Source organism: Rhineura floridana, chromosome 10, assembly GCF_030035675.1.
Source record: "Rhineura floridana isolate rRhiFlo1 chromosome 10, rRhiFlo1.hap2, whole genome shotgun sequence".
Classification (NCBI taxonomy): domain Eukaryota; kingdom Metazoa; phylum Chordata; class Lepidosauria; order Squamata; family Rhineuridae; genus Rhineura; species Rhineura floridana.
The window spans coordinates 60,091,319-60,113,212 of record NC_084489.1 but is presented as its reverse complement, the minus strand read 5'-3'; the positions used below and the strand labels follow the sequence as shown (position 1 = coordinate 60,113,212).

Genomic DNA, 21,894 nt, shown 5'->3' with positions numbered 1-21,894 from the left:
CCATCTTTACTCCTGAATGCTTCCATCTAACATCTCCACAACACTAGGCTCCTTTCTTCCTACAGTGGCCTTCTGGTGACTGGCCTGGCCTGAAGGCATTTAAACCCTTCTTGCTGAAAGCAAGTAGGTTAGATTAAATGTTCCCTACCCAGGCTCCATCTTTTAGCTAAGATGTCAAGCTTAATTTCCAGTCAGATATTTTGTTTAACTGTATGCTCCAAGCAACTGTGATTGATGCTTAATGTATCATGCTTAATGACATCACTCGGGCCCACCCCATGACATCACTCGGGCCCACCCCCATGACATCACTTGGGCCCGCTCTTAAAATCTCAGGTTTTGGGATGCTTCTGACCTGGCAACCCTACTACAGCGGGGGAAGATGTTGCAAGCTTCAAGTCTCTTCTCGATGGCTTACAAACCTCTGAGGGAGGCATGGAAGTGAGTGTGTGAGTGAGCAGGCAGGCATACGCCTACCCCTTTAGGGAGGAGCAGGTAATGGAGAATTTTTATATATCTACATAAAATTGGAAGGCATATGTTTAAGGACTATAAGAAAATCAGAAGGAATAAAGCAACGGGCGTACAGGTCTGTGAGGCTTTAAGATTCAGTATTTTTCTTCTTCAGAGGGGCAAGTGGAGTTCATCTTAAACTCCTGAACCCCTGAGATGGAACAAAGCAGGCCTGTGTTTGATTAACTTTTGATTAATAAGTATATTGTTAAAGGGAAAGGGGGCATATAGCAAATGTTTCACTAGTGATAGATGCACTGGCTAGGCTTATCAGACCAACGACAAAGGTGGAATGTCATGTCCAATACTCTATGCCCTCAAGTACATTAGCTAGGGGGACAGCAGAATATTAGTAGCATTAGTCAAATGGACAGCACAATGGTTCAAAGAAGGAGTGTGCATACCATGAAAGATTACCTGTACACATGCTCTTGTAACTAGATATTGGAATTACCTAATATTAACTGATTGGGCTAGATAATAATGTAAGCAGCAGCATCTCTATGTAATGCTTAGTTGTAGCCTCATGATTGGGAAATGCTAATTTCTTTGTTCTGGAACTGTATAAAAGATCCATGCAGACAGTGCCACATTGCAGTCCTCCACTTGCTCTGGTGAGACTGACTCCGTGTACGCTTGTAAAGAATAAAGGCCTACCTTTTTGATGCAAGCCTGTGCCTTCAATTTCTTCAAGGACCTCTGGTCCAAGAACCCAAAAATTCCCCGACACAGGCAGGTGGAGAAGGCAACCCTGAATTTACAAAGATACAGGAACTGGTGGGGAGGGATTAGCAAGGCAAACTCCCCTCCCCATTAGTTTGGCTACTTCCAGCTGACAGTATGGCAGAGCTGCCTAGCAAGTGTCTCTGTAGGAACCAGATATTTTGATTCCTGATCCAAGGGGGTTGAGACCTCTAAAACTGTGGCAATTTTACAAAGTGCAGTTTTGAACCAGTGGGATTGAGGAATTTGGCAATTGCTAGGATTAAATGCATAGAAATGGCATAGGAATTGCATAGTGTAAAAAATGTCTACATTAGCCACACAGCTAAATACCAGAGTGGATTTGCACTATAACCTACATATATTTATACCATGAGGCAATAGTGCTTCTCTTATTCCATCAGATGGAAATCACTTCAAAGAAATTACTTTCAGTTAATTTAAAGTTATAATTTATAATAATGGTATCCTGAGAATAACTGCTGCCTGTCTTAGAATTACAGAACTTCCCTTAGAAAATGAGAATAATTAAATTATATTGAATGTTTTTCTACAAAAGATTTTTTGTGGTAACCAAATCATGAGTATGCCTTCAGTTTTGCAAAAAACAATTACAGCCAAATGACCAGTTGGGATTAGGGTTGCCAGGCTCAGGGCCTGAGAATGATTCTGTATCTTTAAGAGAAAATTCAGCCAAGTGCAGGTTTTCTTGCAACACTGTAATGGAAAAAACCACAAGGTGAAATTCTCCCTTCCCCTTGCACAACTTTTAAAGATACAGAAGACCTCTTGGAGGCTGGACCTGGCAACCAAGAGGTCTTCTGTACCTTTAAAAGTTGTGCAAGGGGAAGGGAGAATTTCACCTTGTGGTTTTTCTAATTACAGTGTTGCAAGAAAACCTGCACTTGACTGAATTTTCTCTTCTTCTAAATATACAGAATCATTCTCAGGCCCTGAGCCTGACAACCCTAGTTGGGATCCTTTGCTAGGCCTTGTGAGAAAATTATATGCAAAAATTGCAAATATATATTCCCTCGTGATAATCAGTATTTTTAAAAAACTGTAATATACATGTCCTAGTCTGCTATTTTAATGCATTTCATCTTCCTTACAGGTTTGTTGGAAAGGTTCTCAATACAATCAATTTAAAGCACTATAGCATCTGATTGTTCTGATGCGCAACCTATACTCTGGACAAGAGGCTACTGTAAGGGCAGAATATGGAGAAACCGATTAGTTCCCCATCGTAAAGGGTGTGAGACAGGGGTGTATTTTATCACCCTATTTGTTTAATCTATATGCCGAACATATACAGAAAGCGGGTTTGGATCAAGATGAAGGAGATGTGAAAATTGGAGGGAGAAATATAAATACTTTAAGATATGCAGATGATACCATAGTACAAGCAGAAACTAGTAATGATCTGAAATGAATGCTGATGAAAGTTAAAGAGGAAAGCACAAAAGCAGGACTACAGCTGAATGTTGAGAAGATTAAAGTAATAACAGAAGATTTATGTAACTTTAAAGTTGACAATGAGGACATTGAACTTGTCAAGGATTATCAATATCTTGGCACAGTCATTAACCAAAATGGAGACAACAGACAAGAAATTAGAAGAAGGCTAGGACTGGGGAGGGCAGCTATGAGAGAACTTGAAAAGATCCTCAAATGCAAAGATGTATCACTGAACACCAAAGTCAGGATCATTCAGACCATGGTATTCCTGATCTCTATGTATGGATGTGAAAGTTGGACACTGAAAAAAGTGGATAAGAGAAGAATCAACTCATGTGAAATGTGGTGGTGGCAGAGAGTTTTGCGGATATCATGGACTGTGAAAAAGACAAATAATTGGGTGTTAGAAGAAATTAAACCAGAACTATCACTACAAGCTAAAATGATGAAACTGAGGTTATTATACTTTGGACACATAACGAGAAGACATGATTTACTTGAAAAGACAGTAATGCTGGGAAAAACAGAAGGGAATATAAAAAGTGGAAGACCAAACAAGAGATGGATTGATTCCATAAAGGAAGCCACAGACCTGAACTTACAAAATCTGAACAGGGTGGTTTACAACAGATGCTCTTGGAGGCTGCTGATTCATAGGGTCACCATAAGCCATAATCGACTTGAAGGCACATCACACACACACACACAAGTGTAATTGGTACTTAGATAGTTTTATAAAAGTAACTGATAGCTGAATAGTTTTATTTTTAACAATCTTGATATTGTTTCTTCAGAATAAATAATAAGGCTAAATGTTTTTACTTGACATATTGCATCTTATAAGACATTTATAAAACAAACCGCATCTGTACCATCCTGGTTTTGTCCTCCCCCCCCCCTTGATATGTGCTGCCCTCTCTCTTTTTTCCTTTTTATTACTCATCATGTCACTCCCCTCCTGGGTCTCCTGCATTTATAATATACTATTGATGAGCAAGGCCTCGATACTTTGTTACAATCTAGAAAAAAAATCAACCACAGCAAAGGATCAATGGTACTGAAGACAGCTACCCAATGTAATCATGTTAGCACAAAGTATCATTCACATAAGAGTAACTGAAGCCCCCATCAGAAGGCTTGTCAGCCATCTACAGGTGCTGTGATTTAGCACATATGATAACAATCAAGACCTATGTCTCTTGGACCATGTCTATTCATATTCTCAGGAAGTAAATTTTCTTTGGCTCGTCACACAAATATTTTAACAGATAGCCTTTAAGTTATTGTGGTAAACATCAACGTTAGAATTTGGAAAAATATCTGAAAATAGAAGTACTGCCATGCTATAATTTTTGAGAAAGCCATTGGCACACTGCTCTCAAGATAGAAAAGTTTTGAGTGTGGCATTAATTGGGAAGTGAAGATAGTGTTGCATTGAATCAACAAATTCTGAAAACAGTTTTATTCCTCTCTTTCTTTATGCTATATTGTTTCTTTGAAGGTTATATTGTTTCTCTGAAAGTTGCTCCTGTGAATCCAAATGAAAAGATGGACTTTGATCATCTGAAGTATAAAAGAAATGACAGGGAGGAAAATGTACAGAAAGGGAAGGGTTTGCTATTTTGTTTATTTCTTTGTTTTTCTTTTTATCCTGCCTTTCTTTGAATTAGATGCACTGTATGCAAGTCTAGTTAATTAGCTGTAGCTCTTCCCATCTCAAGGATAATGAGGAATGGATCTCAGTTCCAAAGATACACAGCCTGTATTAAATGAAGGAACAGGCACAAAGAGGAGATGTGAATGTTAAAATACTGATAAACAGGATGGCTGATGAATGAACTCTTTTTTGGAGAGGAGAGCTATTTAAAGGGAAAATGCCACCAGCGCAGCAGACAACTATTGCACCCAACTTTCCTCTCTTTAAAAGCTGTAAAATTAAAAGCTTTTAAATTCACAGGACAACCTTTTATCTAAATGGAGCAGACACAGGAAACTTCCTTTGTGGATTGTGCCCTAAATGATTCTTTAGTTGTAGTGACACCTACCCTTTGGAATTCCCTCTGTTAAATATTAGACAGGCGTCATTTCTGTTATCTTTCCAGAGCCTACTGAAGATCTTCCTCTTTCATCAAGCCTTTTAAGTAGACCTTATCCCAGTCTGCATCTGTATTGAAACTGCTTTTTAAAATGTGTTTAAAACTATTTTTAAAAAGATGTTTTTAAAGATGTTTTGTTTTAATATGTTTTTAAAGATGGTTGTTTTAATATATTTTAATGCCTGTTTTTATGATGTTTTATAGTGCTTTTGTGTTTTTGTTTGCTGCCCTGGGCTCCTACTGGGAGGAAGGGTGGGATATAAATTTAATAAATAATAACAATAATTCTCCTTCTCACATTCCTATCATGGCAGTGGCAATAGTTTAAAACCTGTTTAGGAATAGAATGTGAAGAACCTCAAGCAAAGGTCTCTGATCCCATGGGACAAATTGTTTTTAGGCACAAGAGCAGAAAGATTTCTCAGAATTCATCAAAGACCAATAAAGCTTAGCAGGTTTTCCTGAAAACATTTTTGGATAAACACTTTTATTTTCAGGCATTTTTCTATCAGTGTGTTTGGCCAATTGCTTAGATACTTATAAGAACAGCACCACATTATCACCATGTTCATCAATAACACCTACGGCTGTGGATGACCTTGACAGTTGTCTCTGCGAAATGGTAGATAAAGTATTTCCTCAGGCAGTAACTAGAAGTCATATCAAATAAGGCATGCTTTCAGTTCAAAAATCTATGGGGAATTTTACCTGGCCAGGAGTAATCTAAAGATGTGCTTTGATTCCGACATAAAACAAGCTTAACAAATTATATTGACTGTTAGAGAATTCTGTCTTGAGGCATTGCAGCCTCGACAGGGGGATCTGCAATTGTCAAAGATTTATTGGCTAATGCTGCAATCCAATACATATCTACTCGGAAGTAAGCTCCATTGGGTTCAATGGGACTTGAAGTCTTGGGTAAGTGTGTATTGGATTGCAGCCTAAGACACTGAGATACTGGTAAACCCAGCTACAACCACAGATTTGCCAGAATGGCATAATCTCTGAATCAGACTTCATATATTTAGAGCTCTGCTAGCTTCCATTTATTGATAAAGAGTAAATGACACACAAACAACGTGGCAGCAGATATTTGGGAAAAAGAGGGGTAATGTTTGGGAATCCACATGCAAGACTAATGCAGAGGGGATAAAACAAGGTGGTGCCCTTCAGATGTTTAGGACTGACTCCAATCAGCCTCAGCCAGCATAGCCAGTGGGCAGGAATGGTGGGACTTGTATTCCATAACGCCTGGAAGACACTTCATTGAATATCCCTGGGATAGAAGGTAAAGAAATTTTAGCTGAACTGCTGTATTTTTATTTTGAAGATTTTTAGTTATTTTTATTTTTTTTATTTTTTTTGTTATGCCTTTGTACATTGCCTTGGGATGACAAGGCAATATAAAAACACTGCCTTGTTCACTCATCCCTTAGTTGGTGAGGAAGCTTAGCTAACATTAACATCCAAACCAGCAGTTGCGTTTTTGTTTTTCTCAAGTAAGCCATGTATAGGAAGCCAAGATCAAACCTTGGCTTCAGATCATTGTTTCTTTGGAGAGAAACGAACCATAAGTGTGGGTTCAGAAGTAAGACTAAATTAGCCATTTATGATTTGTTTCCCTGCCAGACAAGGAAGTGGGACTGCTCAAGCTGCATTCAGCTTGTGCCCATTATGATTAAAACAAACTGCAGCTCAGCTTAGTGTTGTGTGCAAAAGTGGCCCTTAATGTATTGTTTAAAAAACTGATATTATTATGCATTCATTTGTCAGCTATATCTTGGTTAACATTTAAAGTATAGCAAATCTTTATTTAAAATGAAGATTGTGTTTCGCCTTACTTGTGCTGCAGTTTTCATATTCAATATCATCTATTCCAGCTCCTCCTCCAAGATCCTTGGTTCGAATGCCTTCAAATAGGACTTCAAAATTCCTCAGCTTCCCCAGGCGTATTGCTGCTTTCTTCCATAGGCCACCATAGTCTGCAGAATCACTCCAAACCTTTAAAAGACTGCTCTCAGTCTGAAGTTTTGTTTTGTTTTTTAAAAAAGAAAAGAATAAAGCTCCGATTAATATAAAACTCAGAATGCTAAATTTGCACCTGTTGTGTCTGAAATATGGGTGGGAGAATGTGAAAGCAAAGAGAAACTTTGTTAGCTTAAGCAGGGCTAGTCAACATCAGGAGGGTACCACAACTCCCATCCCTGACCATTGGTCATGGTGGCTGGGATTGTTGGGCATTGTAGGTCAACATAATCTGGAGGGCATCATGTTGGCAAGCCTTGGCTTATAGCCCCAAAAGAGAAAAAAAGAATCTTAGAGACGACCTGTGATGCTAAAACACAGAAAAAGGATGTGCAAGTGAGTCGTACAGCCTCTATCTTTGATTCATGTACAGTAGAGCCCCACTTTACAGCACTCCGCTTTACGGTGCTTCACTAATGCGGCGGTCTCAATTAGATGCAATTAGACTAAAGCCCCACTCATATGGCGCTTGTTCTGCTTTTACGGCAGTTTTTGGGCATTGCGCACCATTCTATTCAATGAGTTCCGCTTTTCAGCAGTTTTCGCTTTTCAGTGGGGGTCCGGAACGTAACCCGCCGTATGAGTGGGGTCCTACTGTAAAGAGAAAACTCACACATCCATGGGGAAACGTGCAAAGGTTAGATTGCACAAGACTCTGGATGCATGGGGAAATGATGTGATTCACCAAGGCATCTTCTACTGTCACTGCCGCCTTACACGTGGAGCAGTTGCTATAATCAAATCAAACTTTCAGGAAGGGGATATGGCATGAGCTTAATTCAACAGTTAAACTACTGCAGAATGCATAGGGAAGATTGCTTGCTTGAAAGCCTCGCTATGTCAAAATTGCACATGGAAAGCTAATGTGGCAGCACAGAATGATTTCAACATGGTCAATTTCAAATAAGTAGCTCCCTACATTTATTTGTTATGGTTATACACTGTGCATCCAGCTACGTTAGGTGGTTCGTCTATGTAAACAATACAATTGAAAATAAAAACAAAAATCACAAAGACCATAAATCAGCATAAAACACAGCACCTAATGTAATTAAACCACAATGAAACACAGCAAGTGGGAATTTGAGGCAAAAAATTGAATAGATTTAAATTAAACACCTTGGAAAACAGGAAAATCTTCATCTGGCACTGTAAATACCTCAGTGCAGGCACCAGGCAAGCCCTTCTCTGGTGGGCACTTCATAAGTGGGATGCCACCACCTAAAAGGCCATCTCCCATGTGCATTCTGAAGTCATACAGTCATATGAAAATTGAATTATCTGAGTATTACCTAAATATTAAAGTCAACTTTTGTGGCATGAAAGCCAGTAATGTTGGGCTAGGACCAGGGAGAGTCAGGTTCAAATTTTCAGTCAGCCTTGAAGCTTATTAAGTCACTATCTCCCAGCATAACCTATCTCACAGGGGTGTTGTGAGGATAAAATGGAGTGAGGGGAAATCATGCACGCTGGGCCTTGAGCTCTTAAAGAAAAGGATTTGATGATTTAAAAAACCTGTCTGTTTAAGACCAGAGTTGACTAGGAAATTGGAAGGTAAGGCTTAACAGACATGCCTATGACCAGTAGTGACATCATGCAATGTCACAAATTGTGTTTGCTTATAGCTTACCCTCCAACATGCGCCCCCACTTTTCCTCCATCTTTCAAGCCTAAATCCAGGCAGAGAGGATGAAGTGCCTGGGACCAGCAAAGATGGACCACATTGACCTGGGCCTGTGTTACTGTATTGCTAATGATGTCATATTTGAGTGCACCCCCATGGGGAAAAACTCCATCCAAACAGAAAACCAGCACATCAGCAGGAAAAGTTCTAACATACTCTCTTGGCTATGCTCATTTTGTTTTTGCATTTCATTCACCTCCATTCTGGAGTAGTACCATACATTCTAATACATCAGTATTCTTTGACTTTTAAACCAGGTAAACACCTCTAAGGTGTCCATGGAACATCTTTCTTCTTCATGGTATAAATGCTTCTGCCACCACACATCCTCCAGTTTTACAGATCTTGACAAGAACATATAAAGAACTTTTTTTCTGCATGACTAAAGGGTAAAATTGGCAGCATGGCTGCCAAGAAGAAAAGACAATGAAAATCCGCAGATACTATATTTAAGACAGGTGCCTGGAGGGTGGGGTTGTCTGTGTTTGGCAGAAGGCCTTTCTCCTGGGGCTCCTGACTAAGACTGCTTTTCTCTCTCCTCCACCTCCTTGGATACTGTTTAAGCCTTCTGCTTGGTAAGGGGCAAGCCTTTGGTAAGAGCCAAAGGGCTCTTGTTTTGAGGCTCTCAGTCTAGGGTGAGGATGCTGAGAAGATGCAGCTAGGCTATGAGATGGAGCAGGTCAACTGGCAGCACTTTAGGGGTCAAATGTGGCTTGTGGTCTCCTTGAAAACACTGTTGGAAGGGATGTTCAGAGAGCGAGCAATATCAAAATTGTGAGGGTATCTGGGGCTCGAAGGAGGACATGCTGTCTTTGCCTCGCCAGGACAGTTACTGAGAGAGGAGACCCAGGTGAGAGTTGGCAGGGAAGGCTACTGCATGTGAGAGGTGTGGCTACCATCCAGTGTGTGTAAGCTCATTGTGGAAAGCTTCTGTGGAATGTCTGGTTTGGGGAAAGTGACTTCCCACCAGTTTTGTGTCCTATCATTTTATTTCTGTGTTGGTCATTATTTTCTCTCCCATTTACTTTAAAGCTGTTAAATTAGGTTAGCGTATTTGTATTGTTCTAGATAATGTGTGGATTCATGTTCTGAATTTAGTGGCATTTTGATTATTATAAATTCGCTTAATATGTTTTTTTAACTGTTATATTTGTTATTCCTCGTTTGATACATTGTGAGCCACTTTGGGTACAATTGTGTGGAGAAGCGGCATAGAAATTAACCAATGATATAAATCCGAATCTTAAATGAACAAAATGGGTTATGTACAAACTGCCACAAACAGGACCCAGTTTCAGAAGTGTTGCATTATTCTTGATGCCTTTCCCAGCTACTACTTTTCAGGCTTTAAATCATCCAAGCAGCAAAAATCAGCATATTTTCTTATTACATTGAGAGTTAGCAAAGCTAACACTGGGTTATACAACACCAGCAATTTATGGTGCTACAAAAGTAAAATTCATTTTGGAGGGCCTAAAAGCAATCTTTCTTTCTTTCTGAAAATACACTATTGATTCTGCTAACATTTTCTGGACTGAAATGTTTAATTGAAAGAGCAATAAATCCTCTTAGACTGCAACCATATAAATACTTAACTGTAAGTCCCATCAAATTCAATGGGCCTGCCTTCTGAGTAGACATGCATTGGTTTGCACAGTGACTCTCACTCTGCAGCTAGAGTTCATTCTTTTTCAATAATTTTTATTCAGATTTTCATAAAACATACAAGACGAAATCATAAAACATTCAAAGACAAAAAACAAAATCAAAAATAGTTAAACAAAAAAAAAAAAAGAAAAAAAAAACAAAAATAAAAAATAAAGAGTAAAATATTGACTTCCCATTTGTCAAAGATCAAATCAGTTATAAGTCTATAATATATAACAATCCTGTCTCTTAAGTCATATTATAAAATCACTTTCCTCCAGTAGTTATCTTACTTAATCATCAAATCTCATAAACATTACTTTATTCTTTCCACAAAAAGTCAAAGAGAGGTTTCAATTCTTTAAGAAATATATCTATCAATTTTTTTTTTCCAGATAAGCATATCGATTAATCCATCTCATTACTAATTATGATAATCTTATTGTCATAACCATAGTCAAAATAAACATTTCAATTAATCCATCACATCAGAATCTGTTAGATTCAGTAATTTCAGTAGCCATTGTTCTATTATCCCTATTAGTTCCATTTTCCATCTTCCATCTTCAGTAGTCTTGTTAAGTCCAGTAATTTCAGTATCCAATCTTCCATTATCAGTATTCCATAATAATCTTGCTGTCAAAGCCATAGTCATATAGTAAGAGTCTGATGGGAATTACCTCTATCCCAAATATTTTCTTGCCATCCATTCTGAATAGGTTGCTGAAATACTGCTGTAAAATCATATCTCTGTTCTTTTTTTCAAAATACACTGGGTCATCTCTTGAAAGTTTTTCCATTGTCACATGGCTGCAGTTAATTCCATAGATTTTCTCTATATTGGGCTCCATCACATCATTCCAATCCAGAAGATTATCCATGCCATTGATAACTTTATCTCTAGAATCTTCATTAATTTCTTCAGAGATAACATTGAGTTCCAAACAATAGATTTTATTTCTAAAGTCCATAGACTCCAAATCTTGTTCCTGTTCCACGTTTGTTCCAATCTCCGGGATCTCCTCTCTCACAGGGACCCCTGTTCCAGTCTCCAGGGTCTCCTCTCTCACAGGGACCCCTGTTCCAGTCTCCAGGGTCTCCTCTCTCACAAGGACCCCTAAGTCTTTAATCTCCTGTGTCTCCAAACAATAGATTTTGTTTCTAAAGTCCATAGACTCCAAATCTTTTTCCTGTTCCACGTTTGTTCCAATCTCCGGGGTCTCCTCTCTCACAGGGACCCCTTCCAGGGTCACCTCTCTCACAGGGACCCCTATATCTTTAATCTCCTGCTTCATTTTACTCAATTCAATTTTCAGCTCCTTACAACCCTGTCGCAGGTTTTGTTTCGTTATCTCAATCTCATCCATTATTTTCTGAAACATAGTTATTTCCAGATTCTCAGCCACTTTCTTAATTGCCATTTTAAAAGAAAAATATAGGAAAACCACTTCTTATTTCAGCAACAATTGGGTTAATACTCCAAACTTGGTGACATCACAGTATAAACAGAGCAGACAGCCTTATCTCTCCATGCTTAAGTAAACAAAATGCAGTTCCCAGGATCGAAACAATTAATGGCGGTCGTCAGGAAACAGATTCGTCAAAATAAAATAGACCAAAAAGAGAGTAGTCTCAGACAATATAATATTCTTCAAAATAAAAATCTGGAATAGAAATCCCTCTTCTGTGTATATCTTTAGAATGCAAATCCAGGACAGCTTTTTGCAACAAAAACAGAGATAAGCTATTAATTAGTGAGTAGCAGAGAGAAGTTATGGCTCCCCAGTGAGATGTCAAAAACCGATCAATCTGGCAAATCTCTTTTAAACAGCAACAATTTAAGTCAAGTAAAAGAAAAATATAGAAAGAAGGGTGCTTGCCTGTTAGTGCGTTCTCTCTTAGAAGATAAGATGAACGTTCGCTTTATCAGATAGAGCTTGTTGTTGAAAATCCGTCCCACCTTCGTCGGCTGGACCTCGTCCCATAAATTAATGAGATCTGGTCGTCCCAACAAAAATAGGCTTTGAGGTTAATCTCTTCGTTTCTCCCTACCCGGGAGAAGTTTAATCAGTCAAAAAAAAAAAAAATCTGACTGATATATCTGAATAAGCTTCTTTTGAGGCAGGAGCCCGTCTCAAAAGCAGGCACAGGCTAAGTCACCCTTCCCGGAAGTCCCAGCTAGAGTTCATAACTGTCAGCTTTTTCTCCCCCCCCTTCCTCTCACAACACAGAGGGCATACCATGATGAAAAAGTAAAGTTCTAGGATGCATCTGGCAATAAGACATTTCAGTATCACTTGAGAAAAATAATTGAAACTGATTAAAATAAAATATTGTCTGTTCAGAAAATAGGTAACATTATTTGTTTTATTTTGAACATTTCTGTACTTATATTTCAAAACATTTATTTTATTTATTTTGGATGTTTCTTCTGCAATGCAATGTCAGAATGATGTTTCAACATCACTGTAACATGGCATTCTAGGAAAATCTGAACATTATAAAAACAGGCACTGCAACATCCACACTTAATGGAGTCATCCCTTCCTCTTTTCTTAAAAAGAAGTCTGCCCCCTGGAAAAATAGAGATTTTTCTCTAAACTGTCACCCCCAAACCCCACAAAATTACCATAAAATTAAAGGCAAAATAATTTGGTCCTGCTCTAGTTTTCAGGTAGCGTTCAAAGATAGCTCCACATATTACACATTAAAATAATGAAGCATGAATATTACCGAAGCACTATATTACCATCACCAGGCTCTTTCTGTCCACGTGTGGTCACAGTGCACCAGCCTCAGCTGGTGGAAGGTACTCCACTCTAGGGATGTAGTTTGCCATATGCTTTCATATTTTGTGCTATCCAATGGACCATTCATATTTTCTAGTCCATGACTATTTGCAATCCGCAAAGCTACATCTCTACCATCCTACAGAGTTATAGTGGCAGAATTTAAAGTTACTGCTATGTGTTGTGCCTCAGGCGCACAGGGAGCTAGATCAGGGAAAGGAGTCAGTTGAGGAAGATGTCCTTGAGGGCGTTGGAGGAGGGGAGACTCTGTCAGCCCACAGACTTCCTCAGCTGGCACCCCCATTGAGGCAGGTCCAGCCCTGCCTGTGAGTTCCCCACTTGAGCAGTTGGGAAGTGATCCTTCACGCGTGCCAACCCCAGCCATGCCGGAATCCCCGCCTGGCACTTCAAATGCTTCCCCGCCAACCTGCTTCCTGCCTCCAGAGGTCGCGCCACCACCTACTGAAGCCCCGCTGTCGGATGGGCAGTCAGAGGCTTGCCCCCCCTCAGCACATGTGAGAAGAGGGACTTTTAGAGGGTGGAACTCCAGTGGAGCCGTTGTTCACACACGAAGACTTTCCCTACTTAAGCAGGTGCCCTCCCGGACTCTAGTGCTGAGTCAATTCTCCCCACACGCTGCAGAGACTGTTTAGGTAGGCTACTTAGGGAAAGTAGTGAGTCAGAGTAGACAGGTGTATGAAGTGCACCACTTTGGATGTAACCATCACACCAATAAAATGAGAATTAGAACAAACTTCATCTCCATCTCATTTCTCTGACTCTGGGCAGGACAGCTTGACTCAGCCACCACCTCCCATCACCGATGCTCCCATGACCGAAACCATGGAGGCCAGCACTGCCACCAAAGGGGGACTGCAGAGAACCATCAAAACCTCGTACACCGAAGTCCAGAATCTCCCTGCAGAAACCCAGAATCTCCAACTTGAGAATCAAAACCTTTGAGCCTTGTTTAACCAAGCTGCCCAAGGAGGTGCATCACCAGCGGCCACACCACCCGCCCAAGTCAAGGCACCAGTGGGACTACCTCCTCACTACGGTGGCCAGAGTGACCAGTTTGCCACATTCCTTGTCCAGTGTGAACTGTACATACACATACAAGCCGAGTTTCCGAATGATGATGTGAAAGTGGTGTTTATCATCAGCCTCTTGGAAGGAGAAGCAGCCATATGGGCTACCCCATTTTTGGTGAGAAACAATCCTGTCCTGAGTCAATATACCACCTTTGTTGCAGCCATGACCAAGTTGTTTCGTGACCGTCGGCATAAAGAGATGGCATCCTGACAGTTAGGAGCCCTGAAACAGGGGAAAAGCTCCGTAGGGACTTATACTAACACATTTTGCATCTAGCCCTGGAAATGCCCTGGTTGGTTCAGCACAACCCCACAATCTTCTGGGATGAAGCGGTGGTGGTGTTTACTTTGGGGTATTGCCATCAGCACTGCCAACTGCGGAATAAGACTCCCCTCGATGTCATGGCAGGAGTCACCCTGCAGAAGGAAGTCGTCATGCCGGACAAGTATGAGGAGTACCAGGATGTGTTTGACAAAAAAGAAGCTGATCAGTTGCCCCCCATGACCCTACAACTGTGCCATAAATCTGATGCTGGGGTGCACATCCCTTCAGGGTGGATCTACTCCTTGTTGAAACCAGAGTTGGCGACACTAAGGGAATTCCTGGAAACCAATCTCAAGAGGGGATTCATTTGGCCGTCCCAGTCTCTGGCTGGGGCCCCTTTGCTGTTCATTAAGAAGAAGAGTGGGGAGCTACGTCCGTGTAATGATTACTGAACAAGATCACCATTCTCAACAGCTACCCCTTGTCGCTCATCATGGAGATGTTGGAGCAACTGCGGTTGGCCAAGATTTATACCAAATTGGATTTGTGGGGGTCTTACAATTTGGTACAAATCAAGGAGGGGCATGAGCGGAAGACTGCCTTCAAGACCTGATATGGACAGTTTGAATACCTGGTCATGCAGTTTGGTCTATCCAATAGACCTGAGGTCTTCCAGAGTTTTATGAATGACATATTTAGGGACTATTTGGACCGGTTCGTCATCGTGTATTTGGATAATATCCTCATCTATTCAAACTCTCCAGCAAACATGATGAGCATGTGTAGGTGGTGTTACAACGTCTCAGGGAACATTGCCTCTACACCAAGCTGGAGAAGTGCAGCTTTGATTTAACCACATTGGACTTTTTGGGGTACCGCATTTCTCCCACCTGAGTGGAGATAGACCCGGGCAAGATCCACAGTGTTCTCACGTGGCAGCCTCCCAAAATGAAGAAGGATCTTCAGTGGTTCCTGGGGTTCTCCAACTACTTCCATCAGTTCATTGCTAATAACTTTGACAAGACCGTGCCCCTCATAAACTGTCTGAAGGATTCAGGTCCCTTCCACTGGTCTGATGCTGCGCAAGTAGCCTTCGAGGAGTTGAAGGTTCGTTTTGCCTCTCAGCCCATTCTGCAACACGCGGACCTTACACGTCCCTTTGTGGTGGAGATGGGCACATCGGACGTGGCTATCAGCGCGGTGCTTTTACAGCCAGCCCAGGGGTGTGTGTGTCTGAGACCATGTGCATACTTTTCATGGAAGTTGACAAGTTCCGAGCAAAACTATACCATGTGGGGAAGAGTTGCTGGCCATCCAGTGACATCTTTTGGAAGGGGTGCAGCACTAGATAGAGGTGTGCACTGATCATTGAAACCTGGAAAGTCTCCACCCTGCCTGTAAGTTAAACCAGAGGCAAGTGTGTTGGGCTTAGTTCTTCTCTCGCTTTCATTTCAAAATCCATTACATTCCCCAGGTGCAGAACAAGCAGGCAGACTCTCTGTCCCGCAAACAACAATATCTGGAGAACCCAACCCCGAGACCGCCACAATGGATTATACCCCTCGAGAAGATGGTGTCAGGGGTATGTCAGGATTCCTGGATGGAGGAACTGCGTTCGGCACAAGAATGAGATCTGTTTGTCAAGGAAAAGTGTGCCAAACTAGAGGGGCAGCCTCCTGGAGCGTAGAGGGCTTCATGTTGAAGGGGGGTGCCGTATTATTATGATGCTATGTTTTTAAAACTTTGCAAGCGATCGCCAGGGAGTTTTGGTGGCCCCGGATGAAGCAGGAGGTGAAGCACTACTTTCAGTCCTGCCCCACCTGTGCCAGAGCCAAACACGTCACAGGACGGCCAGTAGGACTCCTAGAACCACTCCTTACACCTGAGGGTCCTTGGCAGATGGTGACTATGGACTTTATCACTTTGACTATGGACTTTATCACTTTACAGCTCTTCACTTTATGGTGCTTCGCTAATGCAACGGTCTCAATTAGATGCAATTAGACTAAAGCCCCACCCATATGGCGCTTGTTCTGCTTTTACAGCGGTTTTCGGGCATCAGGCGCCATTCTATTCAATGAGTTTTGCTTTTCAGTGGTTTTCGCTTTTCAGCGGGGGTCCGGAACGTAACCCGCCGTATGTGTGGGGCCCTACTCTGCCCAGAGAGCTTTGGCTATGGGGTGGTATATATATATATATATATATATATATATGGAAAATTGATTCATGTAAGTATTAACTGATAAAATAGTGAATTAGACATATTTAGCATTGCAACATTAAGACCAGTAATCCTTGTGCCACGTTGACAGACATGCTTTGTCTGTTACTCATGGAAGAGCACCACTGAAATTTATGGATTTAATCAAACACCAAAGGACATTTGGATCAGAACCATAAATGGTTATTTCACAAACCTTGGGGATGTATCTATACACAGAACTTCTAAAAGAGTCCATTACTATCATACTGCATAGCTTTTGCTGTTACAGAATTTATAAATACTTTAAAAAAATCAAACACAGTGGAAAACATTAGAGTATAAATACATATGCCATCATTTTAACTGAAATTCTATTTGAAAGATCCCAATCCATATTTATTCAATAGTACTTCTCATGGATTTTGCTTGAATAAGAGAAAAAAACAGATCCCACTTTAATCACATAAGCATCTATCTATCTATCTATATATTTACATAGGTTGGGGTCTAGGAACATAGGAAGCTGCCTTATACTGAGTCAGACCCACTGGTCCATCTAGTTCAATATTATCAACATTAACCAGCAGCAGCAGTCCAGGATTTCAGACAGGCTTCTCTCCCAGCCCTATCTAGAGAACCAGGGATTGAAGCTGGGACCTTCTGCATGCAAGGCAGATGCTCTATGGCTGAGCTATGGCCTTCCTGTGAGTGCTCAGCTGCATGTATGTCACTTCCACCCTCCCAGTGTTTCCTTGCCTCTTATTATTTTGTTTCAGGAGTTAGTCAAGACCTAAGTGCAAAAAGGTACCAGCCAGTGTCTTTTTAAGCAGAAAGGTTTTCTGTTTTTGAACTAACTTAGTAGGGCTCAGAGAACCCAAAGATGAAATCAGATTAAGTTTCAATCTTATCTGCAAACCCATCACTGCCTGAGCCTTACTGGAGATAGGAATACATTCCACACAAAGTGTGTAAGGAATCCTTGAGGAGAATCTTATTTTAGTTCTATCTAATCTTTCTTCCAAGGAGCTCAGAAATCATCCAGCTGACCAATGAAGACTAAGCCACTGTGGCATAGTGGTTAGAATGATGAATAACACCAGGCAGATTCAGGTGCAAATCCCCATAGTGGTAAGGATAAAATGGGGATGGATTTTATAAGCTACCCTGAGCACTTGGGAGACGTTGGTATAAAAATGTAAAAGATATGATTAATTCTGAGGCAGTTATCTGATATTATTTCATTATGGTCTATCCAATTAGCAGCATCTGTAATTTGTTAACATTTCTTCTCCATTTATATTCCTGTCAATAGACTTTAACTTTTCTCTAAAGTCTTTTTTTTTTACTGTTTGGCTTGCTGACATCAGCTCTCTGTTGCAAACACTGAAATGGGAAATGGTGCAGCTGTTGTCAGCATTTTGGAGAACTGTGTGTTACTTTTGAAGGAAACTTTTCTTCTGTACCAAGATATTAAGCTGAAATTAATTAAGCTGAAATTAAAACAACACATATTTCAGTACAACTGGAGGAAAAACATAAAAATTGTAGTTTACAGCCCTTTTATTTTTTCACAATAAATATGAATGATCTGAAGACTCATTTGACAGATTAACATAATTTTTCTTTGGTTCCCTGTCATTCTAGCAAGGAAATTATTGTCAATAGCAACTGGCATACTGAAAGAAAAAAGCGAAAAAAGTCATCGTTCTGTTTTGTATCTCCACAAACAAGTGAAAAGGTATAATATCACAGTTTTTCTCTCGTCAGTCATCTGGAGTCACATAAATCATTTAATATGATTTCCAAATCCACTTCACATTTCTTTCCAGGAATAAAGAGTTCACATCAGTTTATGCAGTGAAATGTCTTCATTCTTTACAATCCTTTGTTTATGCTTTCAACCCTCGAATCCCCAAAGAATGCAGAGGAAAAAAATGAAAGATACACTTTGCTTCTGACCCCTCCTCTAAACCTCACCTAGCTGTGACCTTTACACATTATTGTCCATTGGAGACCATCCAAAACTGTAAATAATTCCCAGTTTCAAAATGTTCACATCCTGTCGCACATAACTCAAGCTGTCTTAGGAACAGGAGTTGCCACAATGGACCATAAAGCAACCAGTGCTATCTAATAGTTATATACCTATATATCTGCCAAAAGAGAATCATGCTCCATACATCTGATAAAGTTGGTTCTAGTCCATGCAAGCTTATGCTGCAATAAATATGTTCCTCTTTCAGGTGCCACAAGACATATATATGTGTGTGTGTGTGTGTGTGTGTGTATATATATATATATATATATAATCTAGATATGAACCATAGTCAACGTCACAGATCATAGTTCCCCTCTCCACCAGGGTGGCATTCATAGGACAGCTCCCCACCATGGAAGTTTGGCAAGCCCATCCTGCCAAGGGTATGACACTAATGTAGAGGCTCAGATGTGATGCCACGGTATGCCTAAGGAGGATGTTTTGACACATGCTGTTCTCATGTTTACCTGACATAAGATCTAAAAGGACCAGTGCAGATAACTATTTATTTATTGTATGCATATATATATATGCTGCTTTTCAAGCAGACTTCAGAGTAGATACATAAGATCATTACAACAATAAGTATTGCTTGTTTTAAAAAAAGTTACAATAAAATGAAAAAGACAATTTGTTTGATTAGAAGAAACTGTTATTGTTTCTTAGTTCCCTAAGGGCAAAATGTTCATTCAGCTGCCTCTGTAACAGCAGTTGAGGGATGGAAGCACCACTAGGGAAAATGGATGGTGGCAATTCCCCAAGCTGCTTTCTTCTCCCCTCCCCTCAGGGCAAGATGGTCCTTCAGATGTCCCTGTAGTGGCAGTTGGGGGGGAGGGGGTCATTATCGGAGGTGGATGGTAGCAATTCAATATTTATGACATTTATAGGAATTTCAGAAGAAAATCACCCTGTGCTTTATTGTTGGGACTGCCTTCAAGTCGATCCCAACTTATGGTTACCCCATCAATGGGGTTTTCATGGTAAGTGGTATTCAGAGGGGGTTTACCATTGCCTTCCTCTGAGGCTAGTCCTCCCCAGCTGGCTAGGGCCTGCGCAGCTTGCCACAGCTGCACAAGCCAGCTCCTTCCTTGTCCGCAACTGCCAGCTGTGGGCAATTGGGCTCCTTGGGTCTATGCAGCTTGCCCAGGGCTGCACAGGTGGCAGGGCACGTAACCCCTGAGCCACTCACTGTGGGGGTGATCTTTAGCTGGCCCTTTACACCCAGGAGACACAAGTGGGGATTTGAACTCACAGACTCTGGACTTTGCTTACAGCAAAGCCTTTGACTGTGTAGATCATGAAAAACTATGGAATGCTTTAAAAGAAATGGGGGTGCCACAGCATCTGATTGTCCTGATGCACAACCTATACTCTGCAAAAGAGGCTACTGTAAGGACAGAATATGGAGAAACTGATGGGTTTCCCATCGGAAAGGGTGTGAGACAGGGGTGTATTTTATCACCCTGTTTATTTAATCTATATGCAGAACATATCGTATGGAAAGTGGGATTGGACCAAGATGAAGGAGGTGTGAAAACTGGAGGGAGAAACATCAATAATTTAAGATATGCAGACGATACCATACTACAAGCAGAAACCAGTAACGATTTGAAACAAATGCTGATGAAAATTAAAGAGGAAAGCACAAAAGCAGGACTACAGCTGAACGTCAAGAAGACTAAAGTAATGACAACAGAAGATTTATGTAACTACAGTTGACAATGAGGACACTGAACTTGTCAAGGTATCAATACCTTGGCACAGTCATTAACCAAAATGGAGAGAACAGTCAAGAAATCAGAAGAAGGCTAGGACTGGGGAGGGCAGCTGTGAGAGAACTAGAAAAGGTCCTCAAATGCAAAGATGTATGACTGAACACTAAAGTCAGGATCATTCAGACCATGGTATTTCCGATCTCTATGTATGGATGTGAAAGTTGGACAGTGAAAAAAACTGGTAAGAGAAAAATCAACTCCTTTGAAATGTGGTGTTGGAGAAGAGCTTTGCGGATACCATGGACTGCAAAAAGGACAAATAATTGGGTGTTAGAACAAATTAAACCAGAACTATCACTAGAAGCTAAAATGATGAAACTGAGGTTATCATACTTTGGACACATCATGAGAAGACATGATTCACTAGAAAAGACAATAACGCTGGGGAAAACAGCAGGGAGTAGAAAAAGAGGAAGGCCAAACAAGAGATGGACTGATTCCATAAAGGAAGCCACAGAGCTGAACTTAAAAGATCTGAACAGGGTGGTTCCTGACAGATGCTCTTGGAGGTCGCTGATTCATAGGGTCACCATAAGTCATAGTCGACTTGGAGGCACATAACAACAACAGATTGGAAGATTGTGTTCCAACAGGAAAATGTGGCAAACTGAGAGTGCACAAAGCTGACATACAGATATACTATAAGAATTCTGAAGCTTATTCTTTTATATCACATCTCTAATCTTGCTTTTTGGTATGAGACAAAAACTACATGAGAAGGTTATGGAAGAAAGCAATCCTTGCAAACAGAATATTGTGAAAGAAGAATTCAAATGCTAGAAGTGAGTACAGATCCTTTTGACAAAGTAGAAAGCAAACATCAACATTTAGAAAAGACTTCCACTATTAAGATCTCATTCTGCTAATGATTAAGCCTTCTAATATGACAAGAGTTTCTCTACATAGCTATCCTGGTTGAACAGATGGCTTCTGATGAGCCAATGGCTTCATACTTGCCCATAATCACTTCCTCTCTTAGAACAACTTTACAGAACAATGGTGTTGTTTGATAGTGGAAAAGGCACAAGAAAAGGTGTTATAAATTTGTTTACTATTTGAAGCTATTTATTTTTGTTAATGTTTATATTAAAACTAGTTTTATTTTACTTTGGAAATTTATATATGAACTTTGGAATCTAACAACTGAAAGTACAGGTAGGCAAAACCAGCCACATGCTTTTCAGTCTCCTATGCACCATCAGCATTACTTGGAATTTTAAAAATTGTGTATATCTGATTTTATTCATGGGTTAGTTGATTAAAGTTCTGATTTTAAATTTAATTCATTTAGCATGAAACACTTAGTCATCCTTAGACAGTGAGGACCAACCTCAAATGCACACGCCACCCAAAGCTAGCATTTAGGTACTAGGCTAGTATTAATAAATCTATGAACACAATCTACCAAACTCATATGTATTTTCCATTCCTTTAAGTGGAATGCACCACGCAAAGTTCAACAAAATGAATGGAGGATATACAGCAGTAATGTTTGGTGGTTGCACCCTGTAGAGTTGGAGGGTGAACCCACATTATTTATTTATTGCAAATATTCATATCCTGCCTTTCAGGATATCATTCTTCCGT

At 40.4% G+C, this 21,894-nt stretch overlaps 1 protein-coding gene across 4 annotated transcripts in view; it reads right to left on the bottom strand.

The window, feature by feature from the left end:
- Positions 1-21,894, bottom strand: part of LOC133365140 (MAM and LDL-receptor class A domain-containing protein 1-like) — a 319,039-nt gene that overhangs the window by 146,050 nt on the left and 151,095 nt on the right. For all 4 annotated transcript variants that reach the window (XM_061586590.1, XM_061586591.1, XM_061586592.1 and 1 more), the window contains one exon: positions 6,632-6,812. In XM_061586590.1, the coding sequence (XP_061442574.1) occupies positions 6,632-6,812 (181 nt within the window). The remainder of the gene's footprint in view (positions 1-6,631; positions 6,813-21,894) is intronic.